The following is a 23,791-nucleotide window of genomic DNA, read 5'->3' on the forward strand; positions in this document are numbered from 1 at the left end:
TTTTATTTTTCAATTAGCTACCCTTGTATAGATCGTAAGTGAGAAATTCATATCGAAATGAAAGAAATTCAAAACATTGACTTTGATAGTAAATTTCTCATTAACCGTTCACAGAATCGATATAAATTTTTACAAAAGGCGTATTAAAGGATTATTATTTGATAAAAATAAAATTTCAACTTTTTGGATCATTTTCATTTTTTTTGGTATCGAAATTCGTTTTAATTTTCTTCAGTATTTTCGTGGCGGTAATAATATTATTTTCTAAACGCGACTGATTTCTATAATTTGAATCAAAAATAATACTTCTTTAATAAGGATGTGAGGCCAGTGGTTAAATCAAAATCAACTGATTTCGGTGTTGATATTTATCGTTAGCATATACCAAACCTTTTAAAATTGGTTCAGATTTATGATTCTCATAAATTAATTTAATAAAAAAAATTAACAAACAAATTTATTTTTTATTTTTGATAAATAAATTAAAATAATTTTTTGTCTTTTTTTTGTGTGTATAATTTAAAAATAATTTCATAAATCCCTATTCATGCGGGTATCAGAGTCGAATGTTTATAAATTCTGTAATTTTGTAAATATTATATTATTTAATGTCTTTTAATCCAGTACTGGATTAAATGGCTTTGTGTGAAATTAAAAACTCGACTGTGTTTAAAAAAATATAAATTTAATCAGTTTGGTTGACCAAGAAAAATATATAAATATTTTATAACGGGTGTTTCAAAAATATATATCAATAAGCGATAATGACACATAATTATAAAAACTTGTATATTGTTTTCTGAAACCGAACTCAATCAGTCAGTGATAATTTGCATCTAATAAATATTTCTGCAAATTTTTTCTCGATTTGAGCGAGCGTGAATCGTGGGAGGGTCATTTTAACAAGAGAGGACTCAGATCTCCTTAAAAATAAAATAGGTTAACTAGTTTAAGTAATTAGTGAGTGTTCATTTGTTTAGAAATCTGCAGAATCGCTCTATCATAAAAGCTTTTTATACACAGGTTCTTACACAATATATCAAATACTATCTAGTCATCCAATTGTCGAAGCGACTCAATTTTTTTACTTTACTGATTAAAGTTATGTGCACAAAGTTTCATCAAATTCAGAAACTAATTGTTTCTGTTATTTTACGACTTAAGAAAATTGCAAAAAATTGGGGAAATTTTCTTATCGCGCATTCACTGGATGGGGGTTTGGCAGAAAAAAGTGTGCAACCTACACTTTTTGTATAGTTTCTTATCTTGAAATATTAATAATATTCTTAAAGAAGTCTAATTTGTTAAATAATTTCTGATTCTGATTTTTGGTAACTTTTTATCACTGTTCATAGATGGCTTTTAACATAAAATTTAGACCGCTAAAATTGAAAAGATGCCATATCCATAAAATAATTTAATATCTAGATAATACATAATTTAAAACGAAAGGAACATAGTTCCTACCGGGTGTAAAAGCATTTTATACCTTATTCAGGTGATTTCCCAAAAAACTAATCACTCAATAGGGAAGTGAATGCATGATTTGACGGATTTGTATCGAATTGTAAACTGTGTGAGGAATAACCTGGTAGTTTCTCATTTGGATATCTAGTATAGTATCACAAGTCGCCCTATTAGCTAAGTTGGTTAAGGCGTAACAAATTCGATGTAATACTTCGCATCCATATACAAGTTTTGAAACTCTTTGTGTGAAATATGAATTTTAATTAGGTTTACTTTATACTTAGATAAAAAAATTATTTATTAAATTACGTAGGAATTAAGTTGGTATGAGTTTTTTTTTTTTTTAAAGAAACATTATACTCTCATATAATACTTGTAACAAATGCATTTTTTATACAGATTTTCTAAAATCTGTTTGTAAGATATATTATAAATATTTAATTTGTAATTTATACTTTAATCGTTATATAACATACTTTTAATAACTTTTTTACATTACATTTACTTACTTATACTTACTAAAATCATAATTATATTTTAAAGATGTTTTACAATTTTAACAAAATGTTCAAAGTACTCTCAAATAATAATTTAATGTGTAGGAGGTATTTATTTAAATGAATTCGTCTTTTCAGTCGATTTATTTGTAGGTTAGATAATAATGGGTGATACAAATTGAGTTTCTTAGCATTAATTTTTGTTTTAAACACACAAATCGGATATAAAAATCTTATTTTGCCTTTATTAAACATCAACAAGGAAACGCTTTTGATTTTTCTATCCCAGAAAAGTCGGACAATCATCACTCCATGAATTTTGAGAGAATCTAATTACAGATTCACAATTCTCAAGTTACAAATTTTCATAAAGATTAAGAAGAAAATTAAGTTTTTTGATATGAAATCAGATTTGAAGGGCAATTTCAAACAAAAAATTTGAGCTCGTGTGCGCTTTGTCAGGAACAAAGTACGCTTTTTCTTCAACTCAAATGAACGAACTCATATTTAATACTACAGTAATACTAATAGTAAATTAGAAAGAATATTTAATTTATAGGTGCTTTCTACACAGTACTTTGACTTACATAGGGAATATTCAATTCGATTGGTCTATAATTATACTGCAAACCGTATCAAGAACTTTGTTCTAAAAATAAAATATTTCGGGGGAAATTACTTTCGCCTATAAAGCCATTTTTATATTTGGAAAAAAGCCTTTTACAAAAACATGAAAAACCTTACTTTTTTTTTGTTAAGAGCGATATGTTGATAAGTATAAAATTTCTTTTAAGCATCTTGTTATCAATAACTCGTGCCTAGGTTGACGCTAACAAGTTTGTAAGCTTCTTAAACTAGCTATTTCTAAGATTTTCTGCTATCCGATTTTCTTTCTGAAGAGTCTTTGACATGTTTAGCGAACTTTAGACAAGGAAGTAAATCATATGACTCATACAACTTACGGTAACCTTTCAACCTTACAGATTTACGGAAGCGAGACTTATTGACTGGAAGAAGATGCAACTTTTTTAAATCGTAATATTTGTGTGATATTCAATAAACATATAGATAGTATAATTGTTTGCATAGAAGAGAAATTATTCTGAATTAAGATCAGTGACCTGTGTTAGTTATAGTATATTAGTGGTATAGTATAGAATATCATTACAATATAACTTATAATATTACACATCTATATAATACTAGCTGTTGCACGTCTGCTTCTTTGGAAAATTTCAACTTACAAACATATGTCAGCATAAGATTTCCTTCATCATAATACAAACCTGCCATTATCCTACTTATTACCATCGACCTTATCTCCACTTCTTGGAAAAAAATGGAATTCAGCTTAAATTTTTTTGTTTTAGATCTATTAATAAGCTTTTAAAAATTAACCTTCATTTAGTACCTATATAAGGTCGATCTTCACCAATCTGAAACACATTTTTTATGAGACATATTTGTTATGAAATTTGATTTTTAAACATTCCTATCATAGTTTTTTTTTATCGAAAAGTGTTCATGGCTATTTTTAATGAAATTAATTTTAATCAAATTTTTCCATGAACGGTTTGTTTTTCAAAGAAGTATATACCATTATTTTCGTAATTAAATTATCTTTCTTTTGATACCAATTTCGATTGGTTAACATATCGGTGTAGATGTGTTCATACCATATGAACGGGTTAGTAAATATAGGTTACTACACCGATCTGTTAACCAATTGAAATTGGGATCAGACGACAAATAATTAAATTATGAAAATAATGGCATAGGCTTGTCTGAAAAAAAACGGTTCATGAAAAAAATTGATTTACATTAATTTAATTAAAAATAGCCATGAACACTTTTCGATAGAAAAACTGTGGCAGTAGTGTTTAAAATCAATAAAATTTCATTAAAATAACATATGTCTCATCTAGAGTTAGTAGTTATCAGAAGGATGCAGGTCGACCTTATACGACTCGCACATGCTTATCATAATTTGAAAAATGCAATATCGTTGAAAGCGTCTTGATCTTTCGCTGGTTATAGGCTATGTGACGTCATGCTAAATTGATACCGTCTTATGTATCAACTTATAGAGTGTATTTAGCACTTTTCAAAATGATGTATATTATTATCTATACTTTTCACGATATTATAATGCAAATAGTTTAAAATTGATGTATTTTAGTCTGTTCCCTTCTTAACTTATAAACTACTTATCATAATTTGACAAATGAGATATCGTTAAAAGCGTCTTAATTATTCACTGATTATAAGCTATGTGACGTCACGGTACATTAAATATGGTTCTCCTCTCTAGAAGACATAAAGTCTTCTATGAAAAACAAATTTTAATTTAATGGTATCAAATGAAAGACTACAAAATCACGCTCTTAAATGTATGAATGTATTAAACAAGAAAATATTTCCATCTGAAATTGTTTTCATAGCTTTAAGAACGTAATTTTGTAGTCAACGAGTTTTTAGTTTTTGAACTTTATTTTATCTGCTTTAATAAAAGTTAAAAAAAGTTAAATTTTATTAAAATTGATCCAGTTGTTTTTGTGTAATGCTTGAACAAACAGACAGACAGTCAATAATTTTATAATAGTATATTATAGATTATAATGTGTTTGTACATCATTGTAATATTAATAATATATTCCACTATATTATTATTATATTTGAACTGTATGTACTATGACTGTATGAGGATGATGTATCAGACATTTGACATACATATCGAAATATAATCATCATGATATCAAAATATATACTATCTGCTGTTGAAAATATGTAATTTTATAAATAAAATAAATCGAAATAATTATTATCAAATGTTATTGCGACAACCATTGCTTTAAAATAGAACTACGATAGCTGGGTTTTAGCAGGCGTCGAATAAATAGAGAGGATTATAAAAAAACCACTGTAATTTACTTACATTGTAATTGTTCAAATATGTGAATGAACTGTTAAAAACTGCCAGCATTAAGGTAGTACAAACGATTAGGCATGCTTAGACTAGTGGATGACATTATTTTTATCTTTTTTTCAACTGTCATTATGAATTTTGTAATAACTTCATGAATGTAGACGAAAAATAAGAATAAAATTTTTCGATATCTGCCTTAGTTTTTTTTTTTGAAATATCGAAAGCTAAATAATTAAACAAAATTTTCAATTTTGAACATTTTGAAAATTACTCCAGATATCCAAAAAGTTTATTCTTACATTTCGTCTTATATTGTTGTCAAGTTATAACATAATTCACCATCAAAGTTGATAACATATATATTTTATTAATCTGTGTCCCCACTACCGTGCTCATATATCCTTAATTAGTCGGACATAACGAGTTTTTTTTCGTTTTCTATCATGAATTAAGGTTTTAACTTTAATTAAATAGTGTTTTTTTTTCAGTTTCCACCGACTAGTTTTACAGAAATCTATAAAAACATATAATCCATTTACTGTTTTCCCATAAGACCAATGTTAAATATGCCTACTCTTGAAGTCATTTATTTATTTAAAAAATCGGGAAACCCGCCCTAATACATTTAATATAAAAAAAAACCAAGCCTTTTTCGAAAATTACCTTGGCGCTCGTACATTCTTAAGTCTACTTATGACTGCCGTATATAGAGTGTTTGACGTCATTAATGATTTTTCCAACAACTAATATCATTGCTAAAAATACTGGATTGGTCAAACTTTTTTTGTTGCATAAAATATGTTATTATTCAAAGAGAAAAAATATTTTTTAGGTAACGCTGGCTTCCACTAAGAAACAAACGGTCCAAAGTTCTGTCCTAATTTTCACAAACCTATAATTCAATTTAGATTCCAATTCCTGAAACAATTTGTACTTCGTGCGAAAGCCCTTGATTTGTAGTTAAGCGGGTTCCTCTCAAAACTGCATTCTATTATAAAAGAGGTTTTTTTGAAGCAGGGCTATGATATTGTACAATCGACTTCTATTTCTCGATGTACTAAGAGTTAACATTACACATCTTCATTTCAAAAAGAACTATGAACATAAAAAGTTTGGAACAATTTTTGAAAAACTCAAATATAATTGTATAATGGAAAATTTATGTTGAGTTCGCCTGTACAGTTTTCAACTCAATACAAATTATTATCATAATTTGGAGAATAATTTATTTTGAAACATAATTATTGATTATAATTAATATAAAATTATACGGAATAGGTTATATAATATTGTAAATATGTTGGAAACAGACAGTTTTCATAATTAGAAATTCCTCATTTGTAAATTCATTTAAAAATCAATTGTTTATTGAGGATTAAATTTAATTTGGTTGTAATATATTGGTGAATTCAAACCCAGTGATTTTATTTTTAATAGCAAAATCAGTTCATGTTACACTTGTTTATTGTATAAGTTGAGCAAAATAATTTTTGTTAAAAACAAAATTATTTACAAAATGTGAAGCTTCACCGCTGTGGAAGGTTGTGTTAATATGGTCCACTTCAACGCTGTTTACTTTTATGTCAATATGAGTATGTGAACTTGTACTGAAATTAGGTATAATTTTGGTCTATACAATTAACAATTACAATTAATTTTTTAATTTGTTTATCCACTTACTTATTATTATTACTCATTGTTGTTGTTTACTAATTATGCATACGCATCAATCCAACAAAAACATACTCAAGGAACTCCTTTATGCGATTTAGTACGTAATCCCAAGTACGTAAATAAATCATTTTAGGGAAAGATCCAGGACCTAGAACACAACTAATTTTTCCCCGTAATAAATGCCATTTATTGGCATCTGTAGGACTAGTTGTATACACTTAACTCGAGACTCATTTCTTGAGCATTCGTTAAAAAAAATTGTTATATCTTAAATATGACATGTAACTTTTTTTGTTGCATGATACATTTATTTACAATTCAAGAAGACTTACAAAGAAACATTTTTATCATGATAATAAATAACATTAAGAATACTTGTCAAAAAATATAAAAAAAAAAGCTCTTTGATGTAATATCAAATTGTAATAATAATAATAATGATGATAGTTACATATATATGAATAAGTCTACTCAGTTTGTACTGGGTGATACAATTTTTTCTATATATATTTACCACTGACTGACTCATCACGAAATCGCCAAACCTATCGGTCCGATTAACTTCAAATTTCGTATAACTTACCTCTTTCGTGACATAGACGCGTCCACTAAGAACAGATTTTACAGAATTCCTATCCCAACGGATTTTCTTTAATTTATAAGTCTGTAGATGCAGTCATAATGGTAGAAGATACTGTTCACTGTCTTGTTGAGTTTCTACACACTCTCAACCTACCGGGAATACCACCTCATATTCTTCATCTAAAATTGGTGCACCAATAATGTTGTTGCGTAATTTAAATCTCCCCAAAATTGTGTCACCAGACTACGAGTAAAAACCATGCAAAGAAACGTTATCGAAGCAACAATTTTTACAGAAAAGTATGAGGGTGAAAGTGTGTTCATTCCGAGAATCCCTCTGATTCCATCGGACTATCATTTTGAATTTAAGCGTTTGCAGTTTCCAGTAAAATGTTGCTTTGCGATGACTATCAATAAACCACAAGGTCGGATTTTAAAATTAGTCGGTGTAGACTTACGAAGTGGCTGTTTTTCTCATAGTCAGTTTTATGAAGAATGTTATCAGCTATAACCATGTACGAAAAGGTTATATTTCAGAGCAGTTCTGAAGGTATCTCGGCCAATATTATCTTATTTTTATTTGAGCTGGATTTTATGTTTGTGAGTCCTTTGATTTGTACCGTAAACAAATTGAAGGAATTCTACTTGTACTGCAAAAATAGGTGGTGGCGCTTTCTTTCTGCTAGACGGAATTAGTTTTTTCTGCTATACAGAACTATTATTGTGCACCGGTTTGCTATCATTTAAAGCAAACAAAGATAGTTTCCAATATTAGCCAATATTTCCGATATTAGCCGAAGCTCATGTATACTGGTACATCCTGTATCCGAGTATAATACATTATTATGTAGGTTCTTTGTCGAACATATTTTGATCAGTATTACATATGCTGTAAAGAGAGAAACTGCTTCACGTAATGTAAAATTGTTAGTTTATTTAACCTCATTGATGTGATATTAATGATTTTCAAATTATTATTTATAGTAAAACTTAAGTGTCCGTTTCACTCTTATACGGGGTTCTGAATAAGATTGAATAAATAATTAAACTTTGCTTAGCTGAAGATTCATTTTACTTGAAACTCATGCAAGACCTTCGTTGTTTTATTTTTATACCATGTATATATGAAATATACATAGTAAATTAAGTTTGTAACGCTTAAAATATTGATGCTACTAAATTTTGGTATAGGTGTTCATAAAATCACCTAATTAGTCATTTCCGGTTACCCTTCAGTCTGTGAGCACGATAACACAAAAACGAAAAAAGATATCAAGCTGAAATTCTTACAGCGCACTCAGGACGTAAAAAAAAAGTGTGGTCGAGTATACTCGCCAAGCAAGTGAAGCACTGAGTAGCACACTCACGTCGTACTTCGCAAGTATCTCATTGTTATGGCTGACATCGAAATAGCAACAGCGCGCTGCGGTAGCTCTCTGTGCGTATAGCTGGTACTTTTATTTTCATGCTTATTATATTGCTAGCTTGACCCGTGAGGAATTCCGCTCCCGTAGGTATCGACCCGTAGCTGGTACAAAAAATCCTCTGCAGATTTATGTTCTTCCAACTTTGTGGTACTTAGCGAGAATGTGAAGCAGGCTTATAATAATTTTAATCTATTTGCCTAAACAAAAATTGGCTACTTACGCACAAGATCACTGGAAATTTTTTACCTTTTATATGACTTCTTGTGTAAAGTCAATCTTGAAGTTTATGGAATTTGTTGTAGATTCGAAATATGTATTCGTTCGCTAAATCTAGTATTTCTTAACCGACCTCTGTTGTCTCTAGAGTTGACTTTATTTACGATATCATATTCAGTAAACGGAATCCTAAATTAATTATTACATCAATATTGTTCACCTTTTGTGTACTAGTGAAAGTATTCATACCATCTTCAATTTTTTATAAGTAACGAAGACCTTAACTAACAACAAATTAACTGAAAATTCTCGATCTTAGAATTATTTTGTAATATTGTAAGATCACCTTATAATTATTATTATAAGATAAAATCAGTTGCAGTTTTTGCAAGTGTTGGCTTATACAGAGTGATTCAACATTGGAACAATTTTAAATCAAATATTTTTATTCATTTTATCTAACTTGAAATATTTCAGTTTTTTCACATTCTTTAAGGGTAAGTTTGGTAAAGTAAATTAACAAAAAACCATTCCTGAAGGAGTATTACGGTAACTTTATACATTACAGTATGCATCAAATCCGATAGTTCTGATTTGTTTATGATGTTGTCCCAATGAATAATTCAAGTTTGTTTTTTGACAAAGTTGCGCTCGTCGCTCGAGGTCACAAACTTGGATTATTCATTGGGACAACATCATAAACAAGTCTGCTAAAAATCAGAACTACCGGATTTGAAGTTCGCTCTGATGTATAAACTTACGTCGATAAATTTTGAAAGCCTTTATCTCGGAAAATATTGGGTCTACAGAGTCCATTTTCGGCGCATATTGTAGCAAATTTATACTTTAAAAACGAAAAAGTTTTTATAAAAAAACTAGTCCTTGAAGGTTATAATCGCCAATTCCGAAATTTTCACGGATTTTCGATTTTTGACAAGGTTGCGTTCGGCGCTTGAGATCACAAACTTAGATTATTCATTGGAATAACATCAGAAACAAGTCTGCAAAGAATCAGAACTACTGGATTTGATGCATACTACCCCATACTTTCAAACGACAAGGTTACTGTATTAGAAGTAAAATTATCTTTTTTTTTCTAAAATAAAATTTGATATAAAATACACTTTGGTAACAAATTGATAAAAAATCGACCTCTTGTAATGTCTTCCTTTAAAATTGTGAGCTGTACTATGGCTAAAAAAACCGCCGCTACTTTTGAAGTGCATAAATTATATGGGTTTGAATATTTTCATCGAGAAAACATTTTCATCTTTCACAAAAATGATTATGTTTATATGGCCTCTTTCTTAAATCTACACGACCAATCAGATTATATTTTTTATCAAAATTCCCAATCCTATAGTAATCGATTTTCTGTACGATAAAGAAATTAATAACAGCCCTTTTTACATGATGGTATATAAAGAAGTCGTAAGAAATGTTGATTTTTTAGTCAATAAGTGTTTTAAAAATTGTTTTATCTATCATTTACATAAAAAACTTTACCAAAATTCCCCAAGATTTAAGCTTTAAACTAAAATAATAAAAAATTAAGAACTGTGCTTAAAATTGAAAAACTTTTTTTGATAAAAGCACTGACTTTGATTCTTTCTCCTAAACCGTACAGAGAATCGACATGAATTTTTCACATAAGACGTATAAAAGAAGGATTAATTGATAAATAAAATATCAAATCTTTGGTATGATTTCCAATTCAGGGTATCGAAATAACTTAAAAAGTTGAAATGAAAATGATAACAAAATTTTAATTTTTTTTTATAGATCACCCTTCTATAGGTCTTTTGTGAAAAATTCATATTGATTATCTGTACGGTTTATATGAGAAATATGCCCTTTTTTGATAAAAAAAACTGACTTTAAGGTTAATTTCTCCTAAGCTGCTCTAATCGATATGAATTTTTCACAAATGACGTATAAAACGATGATTAATTGATAAAAAACTTTCAAATTTTTTGGATCATGTTCATTTTTTTTTTGGTATCGAAATACCTTAATGTAGATGTTCGTTTTCAATTAAAATCAGTTCAAAATGGTAGAAAAAAATCTTATGTACTTGCAGATTAAAAATATTTATAACTACCCAATAAAATATGTATATGATTTGAATTTAAACCAAATTACAAAATGTTCATTAAATAAAATTTTTATTGTTACAGGTCTAGATGCACCCAATTCACCAATTGGATCACCCTTAGACCGTAAAGATGCATTAACAAAACGACCGATCGACTTCGATCAAGAAGAAGAAACTCGAAAAGAAGAAACATCAAAATGGCTAGAGCATCATTTTGGTTCCGATTCACGATCCTCTCGAGATTCACTGAATGAAATTGACACGCCAAATACCGGACCAACAACTAGTTATTTTAATGTGACCATAAAATCAAAACCAACAGTAAAAACACAAAGTAATCCTCCACCACCAATAACCCCAACCACCTTTATTACGTCGAGTCTATCTCCTAAACCGTATACACCACCAACACCCGAACAAAACGAATCAAAATGGACCGAATGGACTGAAAAACGTTACGAAGATCATCATCAACAAAAATCGGTTAAAGATCGCCATAATATTTATCGTACAAAAAATCATTATGGCAGCGCGGATGAATTAGAAAGTGATTCGCCCAAATTTTATAACGGTGATTCGAAGCGAATGAACGGTCATGAATCACCATATCCACAAGGGCGGAATGACGAAATCCCTGAACGCGATATTCATTTTAAACCAATAGTAGATGATCAACATCAAAGATCGTACAAGTATAAAGAACGAGAGGAGTTTCGACGATATCCAGCTGGAGATGAAACACCTCCGACAGTTCCTCAACGTAGACGCCAAATGGAACGTAAACAGCGTAGTTCGGAAGATAGTCATTACGATAGTGGTTATCGAAGTCATTCACGGAATGAAATGTCGTATTTATCCCGTGATAGTAAAGAAGAATTACCTTTTGAAGAACCACCACCAGATTATTCCCCACCTCCTCGTGTTACACCCAGTTCGTCACCATCACCACCTTTACACCATCTTGGTGGTGTCAAAGATAAAAAGTTATATCAACGAACACGTTTTGCCGCGGATATACCACCACCTACATCAAGTTCGTCAACATCACCACATCAAAAATCAAAAAATCCTAGTGGAAATATTATCGGACAAAGTATACGGAAATTAGTTGGAAAAATTCGTTCTGCTAGTGCGGAACGCAAAGCAAAACAAAAAGCAAAACGTCACATGTCACGATCACCATCGCCACATCAAAACTCAACATCAACATATCAACAATTCAATGTTATTGACAATAATATTCCGCCACCTGTTGGTCTTAATGAATCCCACCAACAAAGAAATTCATCACGTCATTATAATGAAGTAGGCGGTGCCATAAATGATAAACCAGTTTCCACTACGTTGTATCAAAAACAAAAATCAAATTTGTCCTCCAGTAATAGTAGTAATCGACATCAGTTATCAGATCAAAGTATGGCTGAGAATCGGAAGCATCTCAATAATGTGCGTAATGGTGTTCCGTCACGTGGTAATAGTGCATCTCCTAGTGTTGTACAACGTTATTATTTAGGTGAAGATCCATTTGGTGGTAGTATTTATGGTAGAGAAAATAAATATGATGGTGTGAAACCGGCACGATCGTCAAGAAAATATAACAATTATCCTAATCGATCACATGAAAATGGTTATTATAGGCGCGAAAGTCCATCGGAAGATGAAATTTCACGGTATGTATACAGTTTTTAGTAAAACTATTTTTCTTATACTCAACATTTGCTTATAATCGTAAATTTATAACTCATCAAAATGAATGTTTTTCTGCTTGATAGTAAAGTTTTTTTCATCGGGATTATCTTTATTCGGATGCAAGAAATGAAAAGTCCAATGGAAAATTGTGTTAGCAACAAAAATTATACAATGTCAAAGGTCAAAACTGCCATAAACTTAATAGTTTACGAGATATTTTAAAAAATCTATTTTTTAAGCATTAGATTTTTTTTAACCAAATTGGCTGTTTTTTGTCTTGTTTTTCTCGGTTATTAGTGCCATTGAATTTTCTTTTTTAGCTTCCATGAAACCAAGTAACAATAGATAGATTTTATTCAAACATTTTTATTTTATGAACCCCTGACTAACAAAAAGAGGTGTTATTAGTTTAATGTTATTGTATATTTGTGTTTCCGTGTATCTGTGTGTCTGTCTGTAGCTCCTAAGCGGATGAACTGAATTTGATTTGTTTTTTTGTTTGTTTTTGTTTTTGTTTTTGTTTTTTTTGTAAGATAATTTGATTGACAGGGTTCTTAGCTATGTTTCCAGTTCGAGATTAGAGTTACGTACCCATACAAAAAATAGAAAAGAGTTGATGATCTTCAAACGGCTTAACAGACTTTCTTGAAGCATAGCTTATAACACTCTCGATCAATATACCTTTCAAACAGAAAAAAAATCAAATTCGTTCATCTGCTTAGAGATGCCACAAACTAATCTAATGATTTGAAAGATAATTTGATCGAAACTATTCTTAGCTATGTGGCATTCTTAGGCATTTATCGGTCAACTTATATCACTCACGAGAAAATTTTAATTCGTGTTAGCAAAGCATAATCAAAGAAAAAAAATTTGTTTAAACTTTATCACGCTGCATTTTAGTCTCGGACTGCAGAAATAATTCCCGGGCAACAGAAATAATGAAATGCTGTTATTATATTATTATTTCAAATTCTGTAGTTTAGTCAGAAAAAAAACAGAATATTACGAGGCAATAGTACAAAATTTTCTTTATAACAAAATAAAATGTTTTGCTCAAAAACTAATAGCTCGAAACTATTTGATTCATAAATTAATTTATTTTTAAATTTTCTGTCAGAAAATTACTATATTCAAATCCGAAAATCGAAAAATATATATAAATATATGTATATCAATTTATGTATCTTTTATGCATGAACAAGGCTGTTAGTCTATAGTTTTGCGTGTGGGAAATCTTTTAACTTACAAAAAAAAACTCGATCCAATTCCTTGCCCATGAGAAGTTTGAAAGTACCCAACAAAATTTTGAATTAATTTTTTGAAACGTGTAGAAAATATGCGGAAGTACTCTTTGAATACGAATTTGCAACTTTGCACATCTTTTCATACTTGTGCCCAATCCATTCAAGTTTCCAATAAAAGATTTTGGTACTAAGATCAGGAACTTTTTTGCATTTACAGTTTTACTCTTTCTATCTCAAACAGTTTTCGATTTCGATATCTCTTTAAAAATGTTAGATTTAGAGCAAAAATACCTCTATCTTTAACAAATTAAGATAAACTCTCCATTACAAAAATGTTTCTGGTAAAGACATCAACAACTTTTGCTAGAAATATTTTTTCAAAAGCAGATTTAGTACAAATTTTAAAAAATGCTCAAAACTCTGAGGTCTGTAGCTCCGAAAAACGCTTTTTCCAGATAAATTTTTATCATGCTAAAATACTTGTTTTGGTATACGTTATTAACTACTGCGATATTGAGCATATATTCTTATAGACACACGTGATATTTATTCTATGTTCTAATTATAAAAAATATAACAAGTGAAAACAAACAATTGGCTGAGTTAATTGTTGAAATACCATGTATAGTAGTGATTACTCGATCACATTACACTAATTAGCTTCTAATGTGTGCCCCCGTGAGTAAACAGTGATGTTTATAACAAAATGTTTCAAACAAAAGTTGTTTATTTTTTAATAAGGAACATTACATTTAAACTTTTGTTCTATCTCTAACAGTTTACAAGACGGGTCCCACGGATCCGAGAACCAATTGACCTTGTTCATTTCCGAATTACACTCACTTTTTACGTCCTGAGTGCGCTTGATGTCTTTTTTCGTTTTTGGAGTTATCGCGTTCACAGACGGGCGAACGGACAGAAGGAAATGGACTAATTATTTTCGTAGCATCAATATATTTTGCATTACAAACTTGGGACCAAACTTAATATACTATGTATTGTATATTTCATATATACATGGTATAATAATTTGATTGGTCGAGAAAGTTTTGGTCTGGCATCTAAGATTCATATCCACTAAAATTTAGAATGATTCATGAAAACACACACAAAAAAAATCAAACATATAATTTTTTGCAGTTTAAGAATAGTTTAAAATAAGCACGCAGAATCCACAACAATGTTATATTATGGGACAACCCACTCACCCACATTTAAAAATTTTATTGTAAAAAAAATAATAAGTAGATCTAGCCATGTGAATATCTAAATATGGAATATCTTAATGTGAAAGCAGTGGGGGGATTTACCTAGTGTACAATTTTTGTTTGTAGGCAGTTGAAACCAACTTTAAAACATATTATTTTCTTATAAAAAGCACACCTTAACCTTTTTCTACCTATATATGGTCGTACCAATGTAAAAATCATTTAGGCCAAGATTTTTTTGCAATATTATTTTCAACAAAATTTTGTTTATAGAAAACATGAACATAAATTTTGAATGAAATTTGCGCAGCACGCGTTTCGCAATTATTATATTTTTATAGTATCTTTAATTTCTTGATAGTAAGTTTTTGTATTCACCTCGAAAACCGAAATAAAATCGTTTTATGATATCTTATATTTGCAGATCATAAGTCTAATATCTTGCTGCAAGTCATATTTGCAGATAAAGAACCCCACAAGATTAGATAGGAAAATGCCCTATCTGTGAAACTTTTTAAATATGCAAATATGAATTTATTTATTTTATTAATATAAATTAATGGATTGACGTCTAAGGCTCATACCTATCACAATATATTTTATTTTTTGGTTATTAATTAATTTTAATGATGCAAATAAAATTTTTCAATGAAATTTTATTGCTTTTTTTTTCTGAATGACATTAATTAAATTATGGAATTTATTATACCATGTATATAAAATATACCAAGGTATACTAAGTTTAGTTCCAAGTTTGTAACCCTTGAAATCACCTAACTAGTCCATTTCCGTTTGTCTGTCTGTCTGTTTGCCTGTCTGTCGTCTGCCTGTCCTCTGTCTATCATCTGTCTGTCGTCTGTCGATTTGTCGTGTGTCCGGCTGTCATCTCGATAGCTCGAAAAAAGATATGAAAACTGATATTCTTATAGCGTGTTAAGGACGTAAAAAGTAAGGTCGAGTTCGTAAATGAGCAACATAAGCCAATTGGGTCTTGGTCCGTAGGACCCATCTTGTAAACCGTTAGAGATAGAACAAAAGGTTAAATTTAAAAAATGTTCCTCATAAAAAATAAAGAACTTTTGTTTGAAATATTTTTCCGTAAATATCATTGTTTATTATATGGGAATATCAGTTATATATGTGTGACATGTATGTATGTGTAATATGACAGAATAATCAACACTATCTATACATGGTATTTTAACAATTAACTCAGTATATTGCTTGTTTTCACTTGTTTTTTATTAGAATAAAAATTCTAATTTGTTTATCCATAAACAAAAAATTGTCGTAATAAAAAGCCAAGTTTAAACATCTTGAAAAATCTTAAACAGAATCATTAATATTTTATTATTGTCCTTGACGCATACTTGAAAATTCTAATTTTTAGTTGTGGAATATGAAAATGGGCCAAATTTCTTCTTTTCTTTGGCGAAAATGGAAAGATTATTTATTAGTTTTATAACAAAACTGTTTTTATTTTTCATGATACTTAACTTTAAAGTTACATACAGTTTTAAAAGAACTTTTTAAAAGAGAAACGAAAATTCGACAAAAAAAAATGTTCCTAAATCTCCTGGTGACGTAATAATGTTAATTGAATAGTATACACTGTATACAATTATTAACTAACTTTATGACGTTACACGATCTTTTACGAACATTTTTTTGTCGGGCGTTATCTTTTCTCTGTTGAAAAGTTCTTTTAAAAGTACCCGTAACTTTAAAATTATCATGAAAAAATAAAGACAGTTTGGTTACACTGATAATGATCTTTCCATTTTGGTCACAAAAGAAAAGTCGTTTCAAAACAAAAAATATTAATTGATTGATTTTGAATTTTTAATTTATTTTAAAAATATGCAAACATTAGATAGAAGGAAATCTTCAAGTAAAATTGATCATTATCTCTCAGTCTATTTTTAATAATTTGAGTGGGACCAAATTAAATTAAAACACAAATTATCCTTAAAAAAAAACAACAATTTAAAATAAATATCCATACGTAATTCCTTAACTATTTAATTGCATATAATTATATTCTTAATTAAATTTAGCTTGTTAAAAAATAATTATAATTTGCTAGTTGTTACAATATGTAGGTGCATTGTTTTCCTTATTTTGATATTTAGAATTTATAATATGACTAATTTTAATAATGTTTATAAACAATCTAAACTAATTAGTAAATTATTTTATACTTTATAATAGGCATTATTAATCAATTGTAAGAATAATTTATTAGCACAATTTAAAAAATAAAAATTAAACAAAGAAACGAAAAATATTTTTCTTACATCTATACAGAGTGTTTAGAAATATATTTTAATATTACGCCTATAAGCTAAACATTTTTTTACACCCGTTAACAACGTTAGTCCCAATATCGTCCCAATCCCCCCAGTAGGACTTTCTCATTACAATATGTTTTATTATGTAGGTAGTATTAAAGGGGATGAAGCCTGTCATAATCGAATTCCGGTAGAAGGAAAACTAGAAAAAAAAAACAAACAACCAAACAAAAATGAACTTTATTTACTATTTTAGCTATTAAGAAGTAAATACAAACAGAATAAACTTCATCATATCCGAGAAAAAAAAAACTTGGAATTAATCAATCGTAAAAAGCCATCGTGTAATCGAAACTCTTATCTTTAGAAAGCTTTCGCATACACTACATTCCTCAATGGAATAAAGAAAAACAGTTGAAAAATAAAGATTACGAATTTATATCATGGTATGCTAAGTTTAGTCCCAAGTTTGTAAAAATATTGATGCTACAAACAAAATTTTGGTATAGGTGTTCATAAAATCACCTAATTAGTCCATTTTCCGTCCGTCCGCCCGTCCGTCTGTCTGACAACACGATAACGCAAAAAGGATAAAAAAATATCCAGCTGAATTTTTTACAGCGTGCTCAGGACGTAAAAAGTGAGGTCGAGTACGTAAATGCGGTCAATTGGGTATTGGGCGCGTAAGAACCTTTTTGTAAACCGTTAGAGATAGAACAAATGTTTAAATGTAAAAAATGTTCTTCTTCAAAAAATAAAAAACTTTTGTTTGAAGGATTTTTTCGTAAAAGTCACTGTTTAGCCGTGAGGGCGCAAATTATAAAGTAGATATATATTATATGGGAATATCAGTTATGTGTGTGTATGACATGTATGTATGCCTGGCTATCTAAGAGTGGCTATCTCTCTTTATTTTCATCACGTGAAAAAACAAACGATTTCGTAATCGTCTTTACATTGTCACCCACTGTCTTTACATTGTATTTTAACAATTAACTCAGTTAATTGATTGTTTCCACTTGTTTTAGTTAGCAATTGAAAGGAATTTTATGTTTTTTGATAACATAAAAGCTAACAAATTGCCTATATCGTGGTCTAATTTTTTCCCTAGCCTATCAGCACATTTTTGATGTTTTATTAATGAAAGACATGTCTCTAAATTATGCTAAGAACAGTTGAACAATTTCTATAAAATTTTTATTATTATAGAAATATAGTCATTTGTAAACTATTTTGTGCTTTGGATTGTGTAGCTGCATATTTGTATTGTATATTATGTGAAAATTATTCGTTAGCCTTATAAGTACGGCCATGAAGAAATGACCAAAGTATTAACATTAGTAATAATAAACTTATTTATTTAAATGTGTTTATAACAATACATCACATTACATCAATTATCTAATACAGAAAATGTAAAGACCGTAATTTAACGTAAAGAAGTAATACATTTTTTAGAGGCAGAAGAAATTACAAATTCTATGTTATCACATAAAAAAGGTTAAATAGTTATTCTAAATGTCATTATTAATGCGGGTAATAATACCTTTAGTTCCATATTACTTAATATTTGTTTTGATTAATGTTCCTAAACTTTTATCTTGTAATAAATACCTAATATAATTATAAAATAAATTCTTTTGATCGCATTTTTTGTCTGTAATAACAAATTGAGTTAATTACAAGTGAAATTTACAAAATTTAAAAAAACCCCGACAAATTTATCGAGTACGGAACCCTAAACTCGCATTTAAAGCATATCTGTGAACACTCTCCATTAAATTACCTTTCAAACGAAACAAGAAAATCACAACACTGTTGGTAGCATAGATTATGCGTTTTCTAGTAAGAATATTGAAATCGCTCATAATTTTTCGAAAGAATTTCACTATTAATGGAAGTGAAAACATGTCAACGAATAATTTAAACAAATAATAATATTTTCTACACATATTATGCATATGTATGTTTTCTATATTTGAAAAATCTGAAGGAAAACTACTTTTATTGAATCATTTTGTTTTTATTCATTATTACACATATCTGTCAATTTTTATTTATCTGTCAGCAACAATTTATAGTAATTTATAGATAAGTTCCACTGACTTAAAAACAAAAAAAATTAAACCAGTAAAATCTAATCCATATATTAATGCGCACAGTATTTCATTGTTTCTCTAATTGAATATAAATATTTTCCTCTGGTTAATTGTAGGTGAAAACGCACCAACATCCATTCGAGCGGTATCTCCACAGTCATTCAAAATAAATAATCAATTGTAGCTAAAATAAGTAGCAAACAAGTAAAATTTACAAAAGCTTAAAAAAACCGACAAATTTTTCTGGTACGGAATCCTAAACTCGCGCTTAAAACATATCTAAGAACACTTTTTCCATTAAATTACCTTTTTCCTTAGAGCCTTCCAAACTGAACCGATTTTGAAGATCATCTCATATTATTAAGTTGTCCCAGGTACGGAACCCCAAACTACACTTGAAACATAGCTAAGAACACTCTCATTAAATTACTTTTCAAACGAAACAAAAAAATCAAAATCTTTTCATCCGTTTAGACACTACGATGCCACTGACAGTCAGGCACACATACACACACACACACATCCAACGGTCAAACTTATAACACTTCTTTATTTGGTTCGAGGGTTAAAAAGGAATCAAAATGAACGCAGGGAAAAAAATTATTTACGAAATGTTAGCAAATTTAAATCTTATTATCATACTCTTTGACAACCAACAAAAGAGCTAAAAATCTCCAAGCAACTTTTTCGCAGATTTCGATTGAACATAGCTAAAAATCCATCAGATTAAGTGAGGCTTCAAATATAAGAAATAATTAATAAATTAAGTTTACAAGCGAAAAACAAAAACAACTTAATATTAAGTTATATTAAGGCTAAATTTGCAATTGTTGGTTTGAAAAATTTTTAATATATATTATTTCCTTCTTTCAGAGTACATAGTAGCACCTTAGGCCGTTTAAGTAAATCCACAAGTCGTCTTGCACCAAATGAAGATATAATTGATTATAGCCGGAACGTTCAAACATTGCCACGGAACATTCACCAATATAATAGTTCATCCACTTATAAAACAAATACTTTATCACATTCGCCACCGACAAGACTGTCCAAAACCAATAACAATGCTAATAATAGTACAATAAATGTATCAATCATAAATACAGTGTCTCCACCGGGCTCAACAATATCCGCAAATCGTCCATTAGTGAACGGTGGTCCTGCAAAACCGGCTCGTACCTACAAATCAACATTAAACAGGAGTAAAAGTTTCAATGTCCATGGAGGAGTTGGAGCACCAAATGTTGATTCCGGACCCGCAAGTATGTTGAACCTACAACGAAATAATATGTCGACTATATATAAAAGTAATCCACATTTACATCGACTTGATGAGAATCCACTACAATTAAAAAGTCCTGGCATCGTGTCCAGTATAAGTCGAAGTCAACGTGATATAAACGAGGCCATAATTGAAGAAGATCGAAAAGATAATATGACATACACACCAAATCGATTTTCTAGGAATAATAATTATGTTGATGATAAGAAAAAAATCTTTATGAAAGGTTTAGCTGACACTGCCCCAGAATTATTTAAAACTTTGCACGCAAACGAAGAAGAACAAAAAACTTATTATACGAGTAATGGTAATGCACCAAAACGAATCGAACATTATCGAACAATATCCCCGAAAGTAACCGATAATTATCGTAATAATTTTATAAATACATCATCGACAACAATACGAAACGATAGTGGTTATATTTCACCAATATCGAAAATTGAAAGTAATTATCCCGTGAAACATTCTACATTACGGCGTGGTAGTAACGGATCAGATAATTATTCTGAAACGTACCATATAACATCTAAATCAGATGATCCAAATCATCCGAGTGTCACGGATACAGTGAAAAGTTTTACCAAAAAAACTGTACCATCAAAAGATGGTAAATCATTAGAAACAATTGAATCCACTGAAACGAAAACGATTACGAAAAGTCGATTTCGTGGTAATGAACCAAATTTAAAATATATTGAAAATGGTCATAATAAATTAGGACATACGACTTCACATAATGGTGGGGTCGTTATTGAAGTCAGGAATAATAATTATAGAAAATAAATTTTTGTTATTTTTGATTTATTTTTTCTCAAAACGGATAGAATCACCAATTTAGTAGTAATTATTTAATACTTATCGAATATTATTTCGAATTATTAACAATTCAAATCTTTATATTTAACCCGGTTACTTCAGTGAAATCATGAACAGGATAACGAAAGTTCGTTTAATTAGCCACAGGACGTATTTTACCAAAAGACGCCTCAATACTGGAATTATCAGTATGTAAAAACATCATAATTAAGTGCTTTTTAATAAGCCATGGGCTTGTTTAGCAGACACAAATGTGTCAGCGTGTTCAACGATCAACCAATAAAGAATGTGGTTAAAAGCAAGTTATCGTTTATAATCATTAAGGAAGAATCTATTAACTTCGTGGCATAATTCCATCCTTTTTGAAACCCTTCTCCGATGCAGCCAACCGTAACTTTTACTATGCTGTTCTCCCCTACGGGTGGAATGTAATTTTTTTATTATCAAGTCAAGAAACCATTTTGTATTATCTGAAACACTCGAATTGTCGCATTGTAAGATTATGGCGTTCATAAAATATAAAAGTACCCAAAGTTTGAATTTAAATATCCATATACAGCAAATTAAACTGGAAATTATTTTCATTGTGCCAAAAAAAGTATACCAAGTACGTAGGTTGATTTTATAGCCACCCTACACTGACGCAGCTCAGGATAGCTTTTGAACTTACCCCCTTCCTCCCTAGATCGGGCCACGTGGTTTATAAATGCTCCCTAAGTAGTTATTTTATTTTATGCAGTAAATAGTTTCTCAATAAATCGCCACATTATTCTCCGAGCGTGACTGAATGATTTCAATTACAAATAATGACACCACTCACTTAACAGCAGAACAAATTATGAGGTTCCATCCTCATAAGCTGCTACGACAATCAAAAATAAGAAATATATATATTTTTCGGCGAATCGTTTCAGTAAATAGATGCCTACGTACTCACGTAAATACTAAAATAAATTTATTGACGGATTACCAAAACAGTTGTGTTAAAAACCGAAAAATGAATTTTTTCGAGATTACATTAGCTTCTCTTACTTGAAACAGTCAGTAAACTAACATAGACGCAGGATCAATCCCGTTGATCTACTGAACTTAAAGTGAAGTTTATGAACAAAAGTTTCAAATATTTTTGACGTTTTTGGAATTTTAACCTCATGTTAGTGTCTTGCTAAATATTGTAAAATGTTCACATAAACATGAACCGAACAATTATAAACCATGACTATAGTGAACGAATAATTCTGGTATAATTCACTATTACATTTGACCCGAACTAGCAAAGTGCATGCTGTAAGATCCCATGTTAGTTGCATTCGTATTTAAAATTTCTTAATTACCGTTTGAATTCTCTGGGTGGAGCATAGAAAACTTTTTATTAAATACATGAATTAAGCTTTGCCGAAATTCGCCTAGATATTTTTAATAAAAACAGCAACAACCTATCCACATACTCGGAACTTCTTATCGGGATCTTTGACCGGGTAAAAGTGCTCTTCGAGATGTTTAAAACAAAAGGGCATCTTCTTCAACTTTAGAAAATTTAAAATGTTTAGAAAATATTGAAAAATTGGTGCTATTACAAAACATAATATTTATAACAAATATGATATAAAATATTATTTAATCAAAAATAAAAACAGGATGGACGCAGGGAGGTGTGCGATATGGAAAACTCGTAAACTACATAAAATAGTGTTTAAGAAAGTTAAGAACTGAAGAAAATTATTGTGTCTTCAAGTAAATTGTTTTCTTTTTAAGTCAATAATTTAGTAAATTGTATTGGAAATCAGACGTGGTGCATCACATTTGTGAGTACCACATTTGTGAGTACACATTTGTGAAAGCGTTTTATCAAAACAAAATTGAAGCACTAAAATAGCGGATCCGATACGAAGTGGTTCAAGTTCCACTGGACATGCTACGGCATGTGGTGCGTAACTGTAAGGTGACGTACTTCTTAAAGTTGCCTCACTCCATTTGATTCGAATTTAAATTTATAAGAAATTGAAGTATATTTCTCTACTAACTTAACTAAAATTTACTTAAAAAAAGACAATTTGCTTAAAAATACAATTTATTTTTGCAAAACTTAAATTTCTGATTAATTGGGAAAAATTGATGGGATTTTTTTTAGTGTTTTCAAAATCTTACACTTTTCCACCCTATCCTGTACAAAATCATTACTTCTTTAATTTAAACAAAAAAATATGATTTACATAGTTAATATACAATAACATTATTATAATTTTAATATTTTTGCATGCACAATGTGTTT

General features: G+C 29.5%; 1 protein-coding gene across 2 annotated transcripts in view; it reads left to right on the plus strand.

Moving 5' to 3' along the window:
- The window catches only part of LOC123293932 (putative uncharacterized protein DDB_G0291812), a 260,485-nt gene extending 237,169 nt beyond the window's left edge, over nucleotides 1–23,316 (plus strand). For both annotated transcript variants that reach the window (XM_044874933.1, XM_044874932.1), the window contains 2 exons: nucleotides 10,967–12,554; nucleotides 20,292–23,316. In XM_044874933.1, the coding sequence (XP_044730868.1) occupies nucleotides 10,967–12,554; nucleotides 20,292–21,486 (2,783 nt within the window). In that variant the 3' untranslated portion in view covers nucleotides 21,487–23,316. The remainder of the gene's footprint in view (nucleotides 1–10,966; nucleotides 12,555–20,291) is intronic.
- The last annotated feature ends 475 nt before the right edge of the window (nucleotides 23,317–23,791 follow it).

The sequence above is a fragment of the Chrysoperla carnea genome, chromosome 2 (genome assembly GCF_905475395.1).
Source record: "Chrysoperla carnea chromosome 2, inChrCarn1.1, whole genome shotgun sequence".
Lineage (NCBI taxonomy): Eukaryota > Metazoa > Arthropoda > Insecta > Neuroptera > Chrysopidae > Chrysoperla > Chrysoperla carnea.